This window comes from Ammodytes marinus (genome assembly GCF_949987685.1).
Source record: "Ammodytes marinus genome assembly, chromosome: 22".
Lineage (NCBI taxonomy): Eukaryota > Metazoa > Chordata > Actinopteri > Uranoscopiformes > Ammodytidae > Ammodytes > Ammodytes marinus.
In genome coordinates, this window is record NC_137226.1 from 8,772,634 (window position 1) to 8,793,500 (window position 20,867).

General features: G+C 41.3%; 1 protein-coding gene across 1 annotated transcript in view; it reads left to right on the forward strand.

Annotated features, from left to right (window-relative positions):
• The first annotated feature begins 6,172 nt into the window (after positions 1–6,172).
• tmtc2a (transmembrane O-mannosyltransferase targeting cadherins 2a) overlaps positions 6,173–20,867 on the forward strand; it is a 54,698-nt gene continuing 40,003 nt past the window's right edge. Inside the window, exon 1 of the mRNA XM_080051205.1 lies at positions 6,173–6,300. Coding sequence (XP_079907331.1) covers positions 6,218–6,300 — 83 coding nt within the window. The 5' untranslated portion in view covers positions 6,173–6,217. The remainder of the gene's footprint in view (positions 6,301–20,867) is intronic.

Sequence of the window (20,867 nt, forward strand, 5' to 3'; positions counted from 1 at the left end):
ATGACATGCAGTTTGCAATTAATTCAAATTGACACATTTGGAACATGTCGAGTTCATATGTAGATGGGTCTAACAAAAATGTTTCTCTCTTTCACAAGCAACTTTTAATTGGGTCATATTGGGCCCTCTGTCTCAGAATCCACCACCGAGTCAGTAATGGTTAATGGAAGCTATGCATGTGAACTGTGAACAGTGTTGATTAGAGCTCTGCGGGAACATCCATACATCTTGAACAAAATGATCACGAAACAAAGGGAACATGATACTTCCCCACTGTGCAGCACAAAGCACTATCCCATCACATCCTCTACTTGGCCCATTACTGGCCACTGTAGCTGCAGCATCTGTAGGCCATCCACAGGTCTGTCAATGTTGCTGCGGTGAATCTGTGTCCCGGAGTTTTATTTTTAACTCGATAAAGACAGATGCTGCGGCTCTCTGCTGCGTCTGGACCATGTTTGGATCCAGGATCGTGTTTCCCACTGACAGCCTGCTCTAGTGGCCAAACTGGACCGACACGAACGCAAGCAGTTCAAGATGTGTTCGAGGCTTGTTTTGGGATATAAATGTTGCCTTTTGTTGTGGCCGAGTGAGTCACGTCCTGTCGACCTGTCCTGCCCTCGATGCCCGCACGCATGTTTGCGCACATATATGTATATAAACACGCCCGGGCACATTCTCTTTCATGTGCCCACATAGAAGACAGGGCAAACGACATGATGAAAGGCCTATTTCTAATACAAACATGCAAACCAGCATGGAAAGAAAAACCAAACCTGCAAAGGTTATACAGGCAACAGAGGAGATTAATTGCTAGATACTTTGACTTTGCACTTTACAGAAGACAGGAAAAACGGTTGCAGGATGCGATGAAGGCTGGGAGACAAAAATAGTCTGCAGGGGGAATCATGCAAAGGCAGACCCACCCCAGATGACTTTTCATTGCAAGGTAGGAATGAGAGGAAGTGGAGGGGAAGTGAGGGGAGTGCGTCAAACACTTGGGCCCTTTGCCCCGATCACAGTTTCTCATGGTGGCGGATATGAATCAACATCCCTGCAATCCTCCTTGATTTGAGAAATCCTCTCAGGGTTCCTCCAACTTCACAAACAGGAAGTTTAGACCTACACTTCAAGTCTGTAAACTTCGGGCAGTAATGGTATACTTCCTTGTGAAGCGGGCAGCTTTATCCGGCATGAACAAGACTTGAAAATGAGTAAAGAGGAGTGACGTGCTCATATAGAGATGGTGAAAGAACAAAGGTTGGTGACAGCTAAACGAGAACACCTATCTTACTGTCTTCCAACTAAATTATCATGGTGGCCCATTTTTAACCATCCAACAAGTACAAAGGGGATTTTGTTTTTGGGTGGAGGCCCTGGGCATACAGCCATCACCAGAGCTGGTTGCCAAAAAGTAGCCCTGGCTGCCACCATCATGCCCCTCCAGTGTTTAACAAACTCCATCTCTTTGCCAGACGCCTTCCCTTTGAGAAAGAGGGGATTTGGCTGGACACTGGGCTGGGCACACCCTTGCTTTTGTTAGATTAAAAACATAAGACTTGATATCATCACTTAAAGTCACTGCGGAATTATTCTCCAAAGAGCCATATGGACCAATACTGTATGTATTAAACACCTGTCAGAGGTGTATCTGTGGAGGGCAAGCTGTGCAAATGTTTCACTCTGAGCCTCAGACAATGTCACCCGACCACCAAAACACTTGAAGAAGTGACAGCTGCTGTTCTCGGCGTCATCTCGTATTTCCGAAAAAACTAAACGGGTCCCCCTGATTCAAATTTTCCATTAATCTTGCCCATTCCTTTTTTGCAATGAAATTAGGATCAATATTAGATCAGATCCATTTGAAAACATCTGCCAAGTTATAGAAAACAGTCAGAGAGAATTAGAAACATTGTATGCATGGCTTTTTAGAGAGCAATACCCAACCCCTGATCTCGAACATCGTGTTGGCACGAACTGCAAAGTCTAATGGATGTGACAAAAATAAATTGAGGTGGAACCACACTCACATTAGAAAGTGTCATGCACAATGAACCATTTAGTATTCACACTGTCCTTGACTGTCATTGGGTCTAAAGACTTTCCTGAGGTGACAAAATGCATTGAGTTGAACAAATTGGATGTATTTTACTCTGTAGTCTCAGTAGAAAATCCTCTAAAGTAATTTAACTAATAAGGTTAAGCATCCCCCCTTTATAGCACATCATCTGACTCCAAAATACATCAAACTCATTGCACAAAGTAATGATAAGTGTAAAGGGCATCATGAGCCGCTGATGCTGTTATTATTGGATATGGTAATGTATTTACTTAATCTCTTTTTGCTTGATTTTAGGTTCCTAATCTGTTTTCCTTTGCTTTTCTGAAAGCGGCCATTTTACAGTGCATCATTAGTGTCATTTAACAAAAACTATAAAATAATAAACACTCATTAGCTTCTCCATTTTTAATTCAGCACTAAACCCATACACCCCCCCCCCCCCCCCCCCCCCCACTTATTTTTCCTCCTCAGTTGATTTTCGGATCGTCCTGAGCAGAATGAGGAGGTGACACCCTAGCGGATGTTCCATAAACCAGGGTGGAATTTGATTTGGTGCGTGATATCTCCTGATTTTTAGGTTGCTGGGCTTCAGTGTTGATATTAATACCATGAGTGTGCTATTCCTGTGAGGGCAGGGCCTGGTTCCCCCGGTCCCTCCAGCTGTGATTATCTGTTTCCTGTGTGATGTTTATCTGCTGGAGTGAAGAAGCAGTGATTCCGGAGTAAATTGCATGGGGAAAATTACCATTACTTGCGTTGTATGGCTTAAAAGGGAGCGGAAATCTCTCAATAACAGCATCAACGGAATTAGATTTGGAGGGGAAACATTGTTCTGTTGACCAGTTTGGCCTTTGGCTCTCTGATAAGATATGTGTACTATAAAACAAAACAAAACATTAGTGAAACACTGCATATAAAAAAAACATTATACAACAAAAAACACAACACAACACCAAAACATCAGACAATTTGACATAGCCAGTGCATCTAGTGATGCTAATTTACATGTCTGTGCAGGGACATTACTCTTTGCTTTAACCTAGACTCTATAAACACTGTCCAGCAGTCAAATGTATGCAAATAACGTAAGTGTGCTTTCCTTTATGTCCAAGCACAGCTTTAGATCAGATGTTATTCTCATATCTGTCCTCTAAATATAATTCTAGACACATAATATAAAGACTGGAAAGGAAGTGTTTCAATGTTCCCAGGGCTCAATGTTTCCAGTGTGTGTGTGTGTGTGTGTGTGTTTCACTCCTATTCACTCCTAACCCTAACCCTCTCCCTGTCCCCTTACCCTAACCACCCAGCTGTGATGCCTGAACCTAATCGGCAATTTCAGGAACATAAAGCTGTGGGATTAATTATGTCCTACTTGGTGCAATATAAACCTGGGAACATTGAGCCTTGGGTACATCGAGCCCTGGGAACATTGGGTTGACCCCGACTGGAAACAACTAGCTTGCTGTGAAACGCTAAGTTTTTTTATATGTTAATACATTGGCATAAAAACTGGAAACAGCTATAGGTTGTTGCAAAGAGTTGGGATTTTTATGTATTGCTGAAGTCTTGTCGTTTGACACTCCTTTTGTTTTTGTACCTATTAGCTTAGGTATGTATTTTGTTACATTTAGACAGAGCTAGGCTAGCATAGCTACCAGGCTGCTAACTGAAGCGCGTAGGCCCATGTTGAAGGCCTTTACAAAGGACAGTTTCGACTAAAACATGCAAGCATCTGCATTGTTGATGAGCAAGACAAAATTAAGGAAAACCCATGCGCTTTGCATTGTAAATGATTGTCACTTCCTAAAACAGAAGAAAAAACACATTCATCAAAAGTGGCAAATATTTACACTTCCAGTTTGAAATGTGGAGATAAAAAATGAACAAACAGTGCACGCATGCCGAGTGTTTCCTCGTCATTCATTTACCAGAGCACTTGAATGCACATTTAGACTTGCATCTAAAACCAAAAGTAGAAGTAAGAGAAAGCAGTATGTTCATTGCGCGTCGCCACGGTGAGGACGTAGCAGGTAATCAGTCACAGACAGTAAACACTTCTTGTCCTGTAATGTGTTTGTTTTGCCCTGGGCCTGTTTATACTCTGTAGGAATATTTCTCCCTCTTTTTCCTTAGCTAATCCCTTAATCACTTGTGACAGAGCAGCCCTTGTCCCCATGTGGCAGAGCGACAGCACAGTGTGCATCTTGTAGGCGTTATGTTTGCCTTTGAGTATGGATTTGTTTGGTCTATGTTGCGATAATGTTTTTTTTCTTTAAAAGCTTGATTCCAGTAGAATTTTGTTTTAATTAAAATTGTCTGTTTATTTTATTGTATTGGATTTTGCACGTGTTTATGGTGAACATTTATGGTAGGACTTAAAAAGCAAAGGCTTCTTCCTAATCCTTTTCGAACGGGTCTAGTGTGTATTATGTTGAAATTAGATATATATATTTTTTTCCCCATGCATCACTTTTTTATATCATTCGAAATAAAGATTCATTAATTCCATTTGTAACTGTACAATTCAATCCAGCAAAACCAACAAGAGGAAGGCTGTTTTTAAAGATTTCTACAGGTAATGTGTCCTTCCACAACCCAAACACACTCTTCACGGATGGTTGCAACAGAAGAGGAAGCGCTTCAACATAAGTCTCAGGTGCAAAAAACTTAGCAGGCCCTCGTCTAAAGAGACCGGCGGGTTCCATGAGGTCAAGGTCAAGCCTTGTTCAGAATCAGGTTCACTGGATGCCACTGTTACAAATTGCTTTCTATCTTTGGCCCGTAATGCTCAGTCACTGTCTCCCCCAGCTCTGTACATCCGTCTCTAACCATCTGTTTTTCCTTCTCTGCCGTTCTGCTCTGGATTTCTTTACTTGGGAGCTCTGAGCGAGGAACAGGCGTTGGCCCAGCTGGTAGTCAGCGGGGAGGGGGATGGGGGTGGGAGGTTTATAGCTAATGAATCAATATTTTTAATTTGGGGTTGGAATGAGATATTATGAGCATCTCAGCTGTTTAGCAGGAAACCGCAAACTAAATGGTAAATAGAATCTCAAACTTAAAGTGCTTCAAGTGCCTCATGTACAGTTTAAAATATTTGACTGTAGGGTTTACAGTAAATGACTGGCCGCCAGTTGCAGTACTTTCATAACACAAAAGTGATAGTTTTACAGTAAACTATAGGCTAATAAATGAAATCTGCATGTATGCTGTTATGATGTAACAGTCAGTTAAGCCAGCAAATTACTGTGATATAGCATTATGTTAGACCTACTGTAATGAACTGTTGTTTTACAGTCAAAATTATTTTTAAATGACTACGATATAGCAATACTTTGCTGTACAGTTTCTATAAGATTTAGGTCCAATGTAACTCTAACTATTCTAATTCGGTCAAAATTAATTAATTGATCTTCCCCAAAGTTTCAAAGAAATGTTTAAAAAAAAGATTTTTAATGCCTGATTTATACATTTTTATTATATCATAGGTTATATATTTTTTACAATATCGTTTTTGATTTTAGTTTTTTTTTGTTTATTTCATTGTCAAAATAGTCAAGACAGTAAAACACTTCCAAGGTGCAGAAACTACAATATTTGCTGAGTAAAAACAGACAGACATGCAAACAGCTCAAAATGTTCATGCTTGACTTCTTGTGCACGTTGGATTCTTATTATATTCCTTCTATAATGCATAAAAAAACACAATTACTTATTTAATTCCCACACACTCCCACCTTTTTCCCTCCTCCAGTGCAGAGCCTACTGCGCATGCGCAGCCTCCCTGAAAACCACATGCGTCTCCTCGCTCTGCTCTCTCCACTGCCAAGGCGGAGAGATGCGCACACTGACGGGACACCGCAGCACAGAAATGCGTACAGATCCGATCTGGACCCGGCGATAGCTTCAACTCTCGACACACCTGACCCACCGCTCAACACAATGGGTTAGAGGGGAATATGGCAAACTTTGACATCCTTTGCATGCCATGGGAAAAGCACCGCGTTGTGTCCGGAGAGCCGTGCGGCTGAATTGAGAGCACAATAACACAGAGACTTGACAGAGAGGTGGTGGTGGTGGCGGTGTGGAAGAGGGGGGGGACCTGATTTCCAATCATTTCTATCAACAGTTCCTCTCCTAATTTGGTTTTGAGAGATGATCACGGAGCTGGTGTGCACCGCCGTGGCTGTGGGTCTCTATCTGAACACGCTGGACGCAGATTTCTGCTACGATGACAGGTAGGCTACATCACCATCGGCTCCTCCACTTGTCATCTCCTCTTGTTAAGGAGGGGGGAACGGGTCGTTATTGCGCCTGCCCGCACGTTTGCATGTGCTTTTGTCCGTAGCCTGTAATAAATCACTGCTTGTATATTCGGCTGTAGTCACAGGCACAAAGACCATGAGCAAGAGGGGGAATGTGCTAAAACTACAGGGTGAATTTAACACCTAAACATGACTTAATTTAACTTGCAATGGTGCATTCCTGTAACTCGGACTGCACACTGAGGTCATTTTGCTATTTAATTTCTGTCGTATCTGTGAGGCATTTGTAATATTATCTCAGGGACATGAAGTGTCAAAGGACTCTTATGTTTGTTTCTAAATGTGATTGACACATAAAGTGCCACATGGTCTATTTCCATAGTAATAACAGCAAACAAAGAGATGAAGTTCAACATGTTATGACCCTTTAGTCCCACTGCCTTCTCCACACATGAAGTGTTTCAGATGTTCTTTGTGTTGATGAAGCCCTCATGCCTATGGTAACAATGCCCACCCATCCCGGGGGAATTAAAGCTAATTTAAACAGGGAGTTTCATCTTGCAAACAGCTGAAAACACATGTCAACACTGTCATGCTGCTAGGGGGAATACTGGGGAAAAAATCTGTTTCCCTGATAGACATGCAACCAAAATCTGTCAGTAAAAAAATAACTTTTGTAAGTATGCGTCAGTAAAGACAAATCTGAGGTAGGTAAGGGGAAGGTAAGAGAAGGATTACTAAAAAAAATATTTTTTATATATTTTATTGATTAGATGTTTAGTCTATAAAATGTCAAAACACATAAAAAATGTCCTTTCTAGTGCCAAAGTGACGTCTTGAATTACTGCTATTACTGTTGCTGGTCGACTAATTCTTTAATACCTAAGACAAAAGTTGTTCTTCTTTTTCCCTGTTCTCTCTGGGACTCTGAACATCATTCAAATGAAAAAATCTCAGGAAAGATCAGCATTTGGTTGAAATGCTCGCAATTTATGATATAATTTATTGTGATTACGATAGCTAAACTGTATTCCACAAGATTAGATTAGATTACACTTTGTCAGATTCCTTTACGTTTCAAGCCTGTTGTATTTCTATTTACGTACATTTGAAATAACAATATGCTGTTAAATTGTTTTAGGCTATTTGATTGTGAGAATAATCACCTTTTATGTAAATTTTGTTCCACTGTTGGATCCCTTTTCTTTTTTTTTAAGAAGGAAACTGGACAGGTAGTTCTTTAATCACTCTGAACTGCTGTGAATGGACATAAGGGCGGGTTTTGGCTCCTGCAATCAAAGTTATGTCATTGGGCTTCCTTTATCAGGTATTAAATCACAGGTTGAAAACAACTGATGATATGCCAGGTATGTGATTTCTCTGGGGATTGCTGACTGTGAACAGGTCGCCTCCCTTATTTTTGTGCACAGCTCAGTCAGTTGTTGCTGTCTGGTATGTATCTCCAGACACTCCTTAAAGGTCAAAGATCCGCCCCACTTTACTTTTCAGCACCATCAGTGACCCCTTTGCAGTGAGTAAGACAAGTGTGTGTGTGTGTGTGTGTGTGTGTGTGTGTGTGTGTGTGTGTGTGTGTGTGTGTGTGTGTGTGTGTGTATGTACAAGGTGAAGGAGGAGGTAGGCTAGTGGAGAAACATGGAGTAGTGGTAGAAATGAGTTCCGTCCGCCATCTCTAGTTCCATCACACCTCGCCAAGTATCCCTGTTAAAGCCTCCCATAGGCCACTCATCCATCAGTACATGTGGCCGTGACACCGCAAAGTTGTCAAGAAAAAGACCTTCGGTGACATATTACCCGCTTCAGCCCATGCTCGCACTCCATCCCCTCAGTGAAAGTTCAGTATCCGTCCATAGCAGTGTATCTATCAAAGTCACCATGGTAATTTGCACTCTGGGGGGGGACGACACTCGCTTGCGCTTTTGGTTCAGCGGTCTCAAGATGGAGGAGGTTGAATACCAATCAGAGGTCTGACCTTTCCTGGTCGTTCATCAAACGGCGTCCTCTCTCGGGGTCAAGAGTTGTGCGCTCCTGGTGTCATCCCCTGGGCATTAGAGAAGAGTTATGAGCAAAAGGTTGAGGCAGGAGAAAGATGGAAGTGGTGGAGCTGTTGCACAAATCATTCTGGGCTTGAGTTCTTCCACGTTTGTCTTTCTTAAACTGCATTGTGTGTTGTCGCTGAGACGATCTAATCTGACCTTTCACCCTATAATCAAATTCCTTGTAACATGTCACATGTTGTTCTTAGCATCGAGGACAAGATGGCAAGGCAGATCATTTGCCTGTGTCCAAAGGCTCCAACGTTGTGGGGATGTTCTGGCCGGTCTCTGCTTTTTGAATCATGTCAAGTGTTTTTCCTGGGCACTGCTCAGGATCCAGCCAAGCGCTCTCTCTTGGCCAATGATAATCCCAATGAAAAACCCTCTGCGTGTGAAGTGACTAAATTTTACGGGACATGGGAGAAGCTTGAGCCAGGCCGTTTTTGGGGTGTGTGTGTGTGGGGGGGGGGGAGTTGCGACGTGATCTGCTGGTTTACAAGCATTTCTCGGGTTTAGCCAAGTGTATTCAAAGTGCTGATAAGCTCATGTTTGTACACGCTGTCAGATTGATTACTTGAGAGTTGTTCTCATGTATTGGAAAATACATTTACTGTCACCTCTGAACTCTCCTTTGAATACCCATCAGCAAGGCTTTTGACAGGTTAGCAAATGAGTCTCCTGATGATGCTAACATTTAATTGATATTATTTTTCAAATACACCTTTTCACAAATCGACCATATAATGGATGTATTTACGAGAAAGAGTAGGACGTTATTCAGAGGACAGCATGCGTGAAGCAAGGACAAGAGATAAAGGAGGCAACATCAGGTAATTAAATGCATCCTGAGTGGTTTTCAGCATTCAGAGTTGTGTATCTTGAAGCATCTGTGACCCCAATCACATCACAGTCCCACTGTGCAACTCAGAAATGCATTATGGTTCCTTGGGGGATTGAAAGGAAAACATCTTCCCTTTTTGTTCCAGAAGAACAAAAAAAAAACCTCTGTGAGGGACTGGGTTTGGATGTGTTTGGATTTCAGTTTAATTCTCTATTTGTAATAACCTCACTGTTCAAACTTGATAAATAGTCATCCCCAAAAAAGGGGATTTAAAGTAGAAACACAGAGGTGACACAGAGTAGTGACTTGAGAGAAGCACCACAATGAGAACTGTACGGAAGAACACCGTTGGCTGCAACATCTGTTAATTGTATAGCCCGTTTTCTGAGGTTGACCAATAAATGCATCAATATGGAAGGGTTGTCTAGCCTGGTATTCCCAGACCTGCCACTAGGCGCTGGCAAATTAAATTTGCTGCGCGTGGACACGCTCCGTTGAAGCTTATCAAGAAAGCCAGAAATCTGGCGGGCGCGCCAGAGCCCCTTATATGGTACTCTGGGGAGGACGTAACCGGATGACGACAGTGACGTGCATGCGACGTCGAAGCCGTGATAGTAAACATCAGAGATGGCTGCGGATATGTTGTGTGAGTTTGAGACTGCTTTGGCCTCGACCCTTAACGATTTGGAAGACGGCACTCAAATCTTTCATTAGCAAGTAAGTGGAATGTTCTGTTTTGACGACTGACAACGGCAAACGTTTAATTTAACAGTTTAACAGCTGTTCGCTAAACGAAAGGGGCTTACGTCGCCTTGTGCATCGCTCTGATTGGTTGTAGTGCTATCCAACTGCGTGCAGTGGCATTTGAAATGCACGAGTAGGAGCCGCCCCTTGAGTTGGAAATTACTATTGATCGTCGCCAGACCCTCTATCGTTCAAGATATCAGGGTCTGGATTTCCAGGCTAAGGGTTGTCTCTAAGAACTGCCCTTTTATCACATTTCAAACCATGGTGCTTTGAGTTGAAGTGCTAATGAGTTGTCCTCATGTATTGTGATGCAGCATACACTGTTAAAACCCTCCACGATCACCTGAACAATATCACTGAAACTCTGTGGAGATACAAACAAAAAACATTGAACAAACTGTTTTTCTTGCTTCCTTTTTGTTATCCTTCTCGTAACTGCCAGTCGTCCTATTATGTAGCCACCATGTGGAAGCAGCTATGTTAATAAGGAACATTGTTGTGTCAGGAATGTTCACGTGCTTGTATTAACTGAGATAAGGCCCGTTTTTTATTAGTGTTTGCTTTTGCTGCTGGTTACTAACTTAGATGTATTGTACTATTAACAGTAAGTGTTAGGCAGGCTTCATGACATATCAAATCAATTTCTCCTTATTTATAACTAAATGAAAAAGCAATATAATCCTTTACTAATTGCCAACAACTTGTTACATTACTTAGGTCACTCAGCCAAGCTCCGTCAAAGGAGTTCTTCAATAACATCTGAATAATGTTGCATCTGTTGAATTAAAAGCTGCACTAATTAATGTGTTGTATGTTGGATTATATTTGACAAGACTATGCCGTCCCTTGGTTTGTTTTGGTTTAAACATAAAGTTGCACCGGTGTTTCTAAGATTAAAATTAAAATCCATACTCTAAACCATACGTTTATGGGTTGTAAAGTTGTAATGTTATATTGTTAGGCTTTAAAAAGTATGCATCGCATGTAGGCCTACACGTGATGCATGCAAATGCTTGAACATGTGTCATCTTTGAATCATCTCTGTTTTTGATAACTGCTGGTAATTGTTATTTCTCAGGGGTTGCGGCTCCCAAGGCTCACTGTTATTCGGTTTTTGCCCACTGTAATAAAATGTTGCAAGGAATCCCTGTGCCTCTAGTGGAACCATTATCTAAACATGTGCCCTATTTGCATTGAGGTTGTTTGAGTTACACAGTAGGTGAATCCCATTCCAGAGACCCCAGCCTGCGAAGGCTGCATTTGAAGACCGATTGCGTCATAGCGGCGCGCAAAGGCTTGTTCCATTTGCAAGGCTCCTTCATATGCGGCCGAGAAATGCAGCCTTCGTTTCACGGTTTTGAAGGCTGCAACAGATGTATCCTTCGCGGCCCAACATATCCCAAGATTAATTGCATTTTTTTCAGAGATGGCATCAAATAAAATAAAAAATAACAAAGCAGCAACGTGTTGCTCCATCTTCTTCACTTTTATCTTCCTTTCTTTTTTTTTCTTTTCGTCTGGTAGGCAACTTCTTTTTCTTTTTTCCTCCGTTGACAAGGCTGTTTCCGTTGGCAGCAATCAGGGTTGCTAGGCAGCACAGGAGCGGCTTGTTACGCAAACCGGAAATGCTCGTAAACGGAGACCTGCGGAGACCGTCTCGTTTAATAACGCTCGTTTGGCCTTCGAATCGGCCTTCACAGGCTATGGCCTTCATAGACCGCGTAGACGCCCCTTAAATAAGACACAGCCAGTATGTGCATGTAGCAGATAAATATTGAGGGAAGTCTTGGAACTAGGCTAATGAAATGAGTGAGCAAAATCCCTTTGACTAAGTGTGTGCAGTAAGTGATGCAGCTGGGGTAAATAAACTTGTCTGTCAGGAGGGGAATTTTAACCGTAAGCATTTTTGAAGTGACTAACACATGCCTGGAGACATGTAGAGAACTAAAGTGAACAATGTGGTGAGTAAAGCTAATGAAAAAGTGTTTATTAATAGTAATTTGAGATGGTTTGGAGGCAGGAGGCCTTTAAACCAGATTTGCGTAAATAAAGGATTACGTGGTTTTTCAAGGAGAGGCAAACCTCATGTGTTCTGGTGCGGTTTAATGGTGTAAAAAAAAGATGTCGCCATCCCAAAGTATTTAAGCTTGAACATATATTCTGTCTGTAGTCCCATAGGTTTAGTGTTGGGTTGGGACTACCAGTCAAACAATAAGAATGCAGGAGCAAAGAGTCTCATCTTGATTACTAGCAGATTGTATTCACAAAAGCAACTCTTCATATGATGTGGTTTGAAACTGCTTTAAAGCCACAAATGATGTGGCTTGTACCCAGTACGTTGAATGGGGTGAATTCAAATAAATTTTTCATGTTTAAAATGGTGTCCGGTTTGATGTGTAAGTAAATAAATTGCAGAAGATGTGCTGGAGACAGGGGATGCAATCGTCTGTCTTCTTGGGCTGGGATGAGCTCCAGCTTTAACAATCCTTAAAGGGACATGAATAACAGTCTCCTGGCACACAGAAGTGCTTGCATTGCTTGTTCCTTATGATAGAACGTTACAAAGACAAGGCAGAACTTCTTTTAATCATAAACATTTTCTAAAAAATTATTTTCATTATAAGCAATATCCCCATCACATGCAGTCTTAGGTCTTCTAAGGTGAACTCCTGACTCTAGAACAACCTGAAGACTGACTGAGGTGTGCTCCCACTTGTGTTTGATAGTATATCTTAAGTGATGCAGAAGATGTGGTTGTATGCTGTCATTGGATTTGAGGCATCTTTCTTTTATGGCACTTAATATAATATCCTCCAGGGAATTATGACTTTTTAAACAGTCAGATCATCAAAATACTTGCCAGCCGAAAGTCAAGAGTTTGTAGGAGCTTCTGCCCAAAAGTACCCTGGAGTCGCAATTGTTATTAGCATCAGTTTTTTGTTTAATTATGTCATCCATACATGGATAAGAACCAAATTTGAAAAAGGCAGTTTGGTACATTTATATGTGAAGGAACACAGTCGAACACATAAAGTACCTTAATTTAATCAGCGTTGATTACATAGTTTTGTCCATTGACAGAAAATTAAGGGTCAACCATTTTGATAATCAAGTAAAGAAATTATTTGAAGTACCTTGGGGTTTTCTTTTTTTTAGGCTAAATGATTCATCAAACAATCATTAAGATATTGGAATAATATCAAGTTGCAGCCATATAATGTAAATATAGTTTATAAATATTTGTTCCAGCATTGGTTAGTTCTTCTGTTCATATACCTTATACCACCCGGTTGAATTCCTTCTCATGAGATATGGAATGAGATTGGTTTGTTTATTATTAAGTTGTCTCTACTTGTTCCTCATTGAGTCCCATTGATGCACAATGCTGGTTAAGGCTGCTGCTAACCTTTGGCTGGCCCTGATGCTTCGTAGGCCGCAGTCGATCCGCCCGTCTGCCAAGACATGACCACCAAACCTCAGTCCCACGACCCTCCCTGTATACACACCATATGTGGATCCCAAAACACTGGTATCCGGGGACAACCAAGCTTTGAAGTCTGCCAGCGCCCTGTAAGATACACAAGCCTAAGCTTTAGATTTGTCATACAACACCAATGCTAGATTTGGGAGGATGACAACCTCAAACCATAGATAATGGGGTGACAACCATCCAAAAAAAATCTTCTTATCTGGCTAACCGCATGCGTGTTCGTCGTGCTCTTCACTAACGGAGACGCCTTCACAACTGTTTTCAGCTGCATTGGGGTTGAATTTCTTCCTAAGTGCACTAAACTTACTCTGTAAGCATAGCTCCTTATTGTGGCGTTACATTACACCTACAACTGGCATCCACTTTCTCTTTTTAGACCAAGAGGTGGACTTCTGAAACAACTAACAGCAGTTTGGGCGTAATACAAAACCATGCCCAAGCTGGACACTTCACACGAATCGCAAGCAGTTACTCTTTCTACCTTTGTAATCAATAGTCATTGAGTATCATCTTTCAGTGACTGGAGGTTTTTTAGTCTGGAGCCAAGAACAGCTGTCAGAACAGAAAATAACATTTCAGTTTTTTTGTTGTTGCTGCACTTAACAAAGAGCTCATGTTTCGCCACAGTCTTATGTTAAGTCTGACTTTCACCAGCCAGCTCCTCAGAATATGAAGGGGTCTGTTTATGCATGTGGAGGGTGTTGGTGTTTTTAATATGTCCAGACAGCTGTCAGTAGTTGAAGATGTAAGTGATCAGCATGTTCGTATAAGCTTTAGATCCTTGGACGGAAGCAGACCAGCTGTTTCCCATTGGTCCCAGTCTTAATGGTAAACTAAGCTAATCGACTCCCAGTTAAACTTGTTATATTCACTTCAGATTTTTTGTGTGGCTTCAACAAGTATTAGATATAATAGTTCATTTGTTCACATATTAGAGAAAGCAAAACAATCTTTACGCTAGGATAAGCTTACTAGCTGCTTTCTTTTGCCTTCTTTTTAACCTACAAACACCAAACAAACATAATATACATACATCTTCTCATCTAACTTTGAGCAAATAAGCATTCTTTAATCTAGCTAATGCTTACATTTTTTGGACCTCAGTGCAAGCCTTTTTGGATTCTATGAACTTTGTATACACTTAACACACAAAACATACACATAATGGCTAGTTGAGATGGGCTGCACACATATTTTAAGTTGCCGGCTGTTTTCTGAAGCAATATGTTCGTCCCCAGGCATCTTGCATTTAGCCGAGTTGGAAGAAAATTGCCCCCTGAATATAAAGTGAGAAATTTGTGGTTATTTTTCATTGCAAAAACACACATTTTCGACAAATACCTATATTATGATGAGGTTTTGTTGCAAGCAATGATGAAGCTCCCATTCATCTCTGCATGCGATACTGAAACTGTGCTGTGCCTTAATTTTAATTGCCAGGCACTTCACAAAACCAATAGAGGTTCAATTAGCTTGGAAACCTTGGCACTGAACCCCTTGCTGAGCACTGCACACTCTTTCCATCTTCACGCATGGGTACCCCATCTTACTCTTGTAAAAACTAAAAAGAATATGGCTTTCTGGGTCAGAACAGGGGCAACTGTATAGTAGCCGATGTGTGGGGGAAAATCGGTTTGCGCTTCTCACCTCATAAAACCTGCGAGGGGGAGCTTGAGAGAGTTGGAGTTAGGGCTTGAGGGATTTAAGGTCCAGGAGAGATCAGATGACAACCCAGAGTGCCTTTAGCACGGTTATGGTGTTTTGTTATTGAGATGTAGAAGGTGATTATATTGGAAGCCTTATCGCTCAAGTGTGCTACAGTTGGTATTTGTTTGCCTTCAGTGTCTTTGTAGCATGACATCAGACCAAAACAGAACCTGTGGGAGATCACAATAAAAGCATTGTGAGGGATTTTAGATGGTTGTGTGGTATTGTTTATCTCTGAATTTATGACTATCTTATTTATATGTGTATTAAAGGTCTCTTTATGTATTTGATATTAGAATTTGAAACTTTCACTTGTCATCTGACCAAATTCTGGTCACACTTGCTGGATTTTGTAAATGTTTAGAAGGAATATAGCACGTTCATATTTCATTCCCATCCGCATGATTTACTCTGCAGAAGGAGATAGCCTCTCTCCTTTTCCTGTTTCCTCCTGATAAGCGCCTCCTGATAAAACAGATAGAGGAAGTGCAGAGGTCTCAGCACAGCTGTGTCGTTCAGAGGTTCTCTCTTTCTCGGCAGTGGAGCACTATTTAGAGTAGTAATGTTCTATTACACAGGGAGATGATAGTGATGATAACTATAGATGGCTCAAATTGGCGACAGTGGTTAAAATAAATATTGCTTTGTTTAAGAAGAAGAGGGAATGCGCATGGCTTGATGCTAAGCTGTACAGGGTTGAAATTTGATTTGCAATTTCCCGAGTCAGTTTATAGCCACCGTTTTCCGTTTTGTGGTTCATAATTTCCAGCCTACTCAAAAAACACCAATTCACTCAGGGTTGGCTCGCTTGGAAGGTAATTATTCTAGGTCATCGTTCATGTTAACTATCCTCCTTAATTTTCAAGACAGGGCCATGAAACATTTTCAGGCAATTTCCCCCTTTTTTGATGGACTGCCCATTTAAGCATTGCTCAATAGCCCGCTCACCCATCTCACGGGAGGAAGCTGAACTCCTCATTACTGCAAATATTGTCTCATGATGGGATCAGTAGCAGGTACTGAGAGCTGGCTAGAAATAAGGTGCATCACTGTTAAAATAAACATGGCAGTTCTGATTGCAACCAAACCCACTGTGGAAGTCAACCATGATAAATGGGAGAAATCTGCATTCGATAATGGCTGTTTATCTTCCTTAGTCGGCCCTATATAAACCAGCCACGGAATTTATCTTCCTACAGGATATCATTTTCTTTCTGGTGATCATTTTGATATTCATGGTTCAGTGGCCATGGGGAAGTCTGAATGGTTATGGTGCTTTCATGATGAACGATGACAATATTTATTTTTGAGTTATCTTGGGCAACCACACCACACACTTTAATCTCTTAGCCTACCCTTTAAATGTATATTTTTCATTTTTTAATCTGGTGGACTGTATTGAAGGTCACTGAATTATGCATGTTTTGCTTTTGATAAGAAAGTGGCCATTTAATGTGATCTCTACGGAGCATTTTCATTTTGATAAGAAACACGCAGCAGGCCATCTTAGGGTGTATTCACACATGCCGTGTTTAGTTCAGTTGAAACGAACTCAGATGCACTTCCGCCTTCGGTGCGCATCTTTCAGACAGGTGTGAATACAGCAATCGCACTCGGGGGCGGACCAAACAAACGCTCCGAGACCCAGTTGAAGAGGTGGTCTCGATGCGCTTCAAAACGTACTCTGCTGCAGTTCGTTTGTGGTGTGAATTTGGCCGGACTCGATCCGACCCAATTGCAGGAAGCACTGTGCCTTTTCTTTTTTAATAAATCGCTGTCAGCTTCACATTATAGGAAAGTGTTGTTGTCGCCATTGTTAGGAAGATTAGTTGTGGTTTGACCGGGAGCCCCGAGCGAATATATTACATTTGATAGACAGGACGCGTAAACATGCTGATGTGTTCAGCGATCAGATGAAGGAGAGGGGAGCGTCTCCCGCACAGTGACAACAGGTTCACGCTGCGCTTTGTATGAAGTGCATGTTTTTACTTTGCATCCCATGTTACGGTACCGTCAATATCTACCCCTGTGTCAGTTTGGAGCTGAGCCGCGCCGAACTCACACCCAGCTGACACACGGCTAATTCAGCTGTGTCAGCTTGAGCCTATTCCTCGCGAGCCGCGCGTCCAGCAGCAAAAACACAGTAAATATTATGTTTCACATCGTATAGGCTACAAGCCACACATTGACACAGGCCTACATATTATAACCATATGAAACAACACTAATTTGATGTTTTTTTAAATTTTATTTATAGGCTAGATGTTGGCCTATTTATTTATTTATTTATTATTTTTAACCCCATATCGTATCAGTTATATATTTCGCAGTTTTTACTTCGTTTTACCTGCTTCTCTCCACCCCAGAATGTCTGTCCAATGAATGAATGACCTCAGATCACGTGTGGTTTTGCTTCGTGATGCTGGTTCACTTGCAAAAGGGGCAATATGAAAGTGGACCACACCAAACAAAAAAAATCTAAACTCTATTTGGTCTGGACCAAAGCAAGTGAACTAGCGGACTTTCCCAGTGTGAATACACCCTTAGACTTAGACCTGGCAAATACGTGAACATTTTTTTTTTGTCCCCCTGCTCAAAGAAATTCAGCATCTAAGGCCTTCAATCATTATTTTTCATGTGAATTTGAACCAAGAAATATCCAAAGGCGCTGTCCAGTTGGAGATTTGTATCTTTGCTCTGCTGGCTACATTTGATCAAAAAGTCCACACAGATGTTTTTCCCCCAAAGGCTCGCTCATTACCGTGTTACCACATCCAGTCAATCCATTACAGAAGCGGCTGACATCGGCAATTTAATCTACAAGCCTTGCTGTTTTTTTCCAGCTTTGACAAGCAGCTTTCCTTGATAACTTTATCGGAACAAGAAACATACCATGTGATATCCCTGTTAGAAAGTAGTTTTGCCTTGGGAATAGAAATGACATTCCCTTATCCTGGTGTATTGTTTTCACCCTGTTACACAGACATTGAGATGCATGCTGTCCTTTAATTCCTGGAGCCCCATAGTGTGACAGTACATATACTCGTTTTTCTTTACTATTGCAGAGAAGATAGAGATAGAAAAAGGTTGGCATTTTGGGAAAATTCCTCTTATTCTTATTATTAGTTTGGCTCTTTCCAAACAAAAAGGGAAGGCCATCTGCATACCAGCACCTCAAAAGTGTGCTTAACAATGCAATGTATTGTTATATTTAATCCCTGTAAAAACGTCAGGAAAAAAACTGGTAAATTTGTAACATGTTAATTATAGAGTTATGGATGTTCTTGTGGGCGGATGTTGTTACCTTCAGACAGGCTTGCTTGTTGTCTCCTCTGGTGTCCAGTATATGCTGAGCTAAGCTAAGTGCCCGTTGAACTATTCCTTTTGGGCTCATCGCTCACGTCAGATCTTTTCATCAAGTGTGGAAATGAGGTGGAAGTGTTCAGTTTCTTTCCATCAGTGCCTTCTATAGCTGAGATGTATATGTATATTGAATAACCCAAAGAACAACTTCGCTCACTTGAAACCCAGTCCTCCCTACAAATGGCATAACGTTGCAGCATGACATCATGTCTGCTTGTCCCTCTAGTCCATCTCAGGAGGGATATGGTTATTTTATTGTGTTATATGATGCGTTTTATGGTTTCATAATGGAGTTTCCTGCAGCATTTTTAACAGGGCCTTATAGTTTTGCACCCCTGCTGTTAGTGAGACAAACTTGGATTATATTAAAACTCCTGCGGGGGGGGGATGCATATTTTATTGTTGCACAGAATTATGTTGTTCTCACAATTCAAAAGCTATTTGTTTTGTTGAGGGTTTTAAAGGCAGGATGAAAACGTAGCTAGAAGTACTTTTGAACCACTCTGGCCAACTTTGTCTTTGTCCTAATTTAAGGGTCAAATGGATGGGGTTTGCACTCAACCGATGACTTCATTGGTTCCAATGTAAGAGTTGAGTTCAGGCAAATGGTTTCGTTGTACCAGCCGTGTTCAACAGATCACAGATCAGAATTTGAAAAGATCTCAGATAATTAGCACGGATCCTTGAAAGGAAGACAGATTTGGTTTGGGTTGGCCCCTGTGGTACCACTCTAAAGCTGTCGTTTCTCTCTGGCTAATGCTGGAATGTGACAACTGGTCACGGCAGAAGAAAGGAGGGCCTATTCTGGATTGTATACAGCGCTGTACGGTCTGTTAATGCAGCGTACTTGACGGTTACACTGCTGCATGAGAATCTGGCCACTGAAAGCTGTCGAAGCAGAAAGATGCCTCATTGCTCCAGAGTGTTGCTCTGCATGGTGTTTTGTTTTCTGTACAGCTCATACCAATTCTTTACATGCAATATAAAAAGGGACAAATCCTCTACATTCTCAAAATAACTATTTTTTTTGTTGCAAATTTGTGATCGGATTACAGACCAATTTTGGTTGAGCATTAAAGTGTTAGGTTTTTTTTTCTAATCAGAGACAGAAGGCTTTTGAGCAGAAACAGAATGCTCCTTTGTTTCTCCAGCTGCTCCCCTGGCATGACTGCAGCACTAAGATCCTCGGTTGGCTCCACGATTTGTCATCAGCAATTAAAGTCGTCCTCATTATAAACTCTGGTGATATTTTTCCTCAAAGGACGGCTGAAGTTTGAACAGAATTTTGTTCTCCGTGGAAAATACCTTTACCAAAAATTAGGGTGTCCTCATCTCCAAATGTGAGTTGTCCTTAGCAAAATAAATCTTTACTCTTTATTCCTATGTGTTACTTAATAGTAAAAACAAGTGTCAGGAGAGGGGAATAAAAAAGTCCAGTAATAATATTAAGTTTCAATGGTTTTTAAGGGTCAGATACACAGATGGTTGGTGCAAACTACGGAAAAGAAACTTGTGTTTGACCCAGCTGGACATGGCAATGTCTGCCCTGCTGTTGATCTCAGTGAATAGTGGCCCTGGCCTGCAACACTCTTGGGAGAGAATTGGTGGGTATTGTTGATGCAGTGTGTCGAAACCTGGTGCTCTGCAAGTGTGTTCGTACATGTGCATGGTGAATTATACAGCTGCATGGACTGTGCTTTCTGAGCCATGACTCTTCACGACCCATCAACATACATCTATTCCCGGTAGACATACATCAATGCAAGGCAACGTATTTGTCCTCTGTGTTCAAGTCCTTCCATTTTAAGTCAAGTGTGGAAGACGGGGCTTCCATAATGATGAGCTTAGGTGGCAGAAGGTCTAGTTTTTTATAGGTCACTGTGCCAGCACCTGCAGATTTTCTGGAAGTAGGCCAGTGGAATTGATTGTGGAAGCAGAATGTACAATGAATTAAAGAGGGAAGGGAAAAGAAGTTGAACCTCATGCTGGAAAAAAAGAAAAACATGATCCCATGCTGGTTGTGTTGAAATCTGCACACCACTTGAGTTTTAATAGGAACCTCTAAATATATGGACACTAGGAACAACACAGGATTTGCTTCAATTAATTTGAATGCAACCATAATCCTTACTATGTCTGTTTTACTATTAGGTGCACTACATTCACTGTCAGCCAGTTCTTTTTTGATTGTCCGAAATTCTGTGTGTGTAACTTTGTCAACTATAATATAATATAGTATCCATTTCAGTACACTGAATCTTAAAATTGATTAAGTGAATAAAGGAGTGATTCAATATTCATTTTCTCCCTCATTCACATGGTAATTGCAATTTCGAGA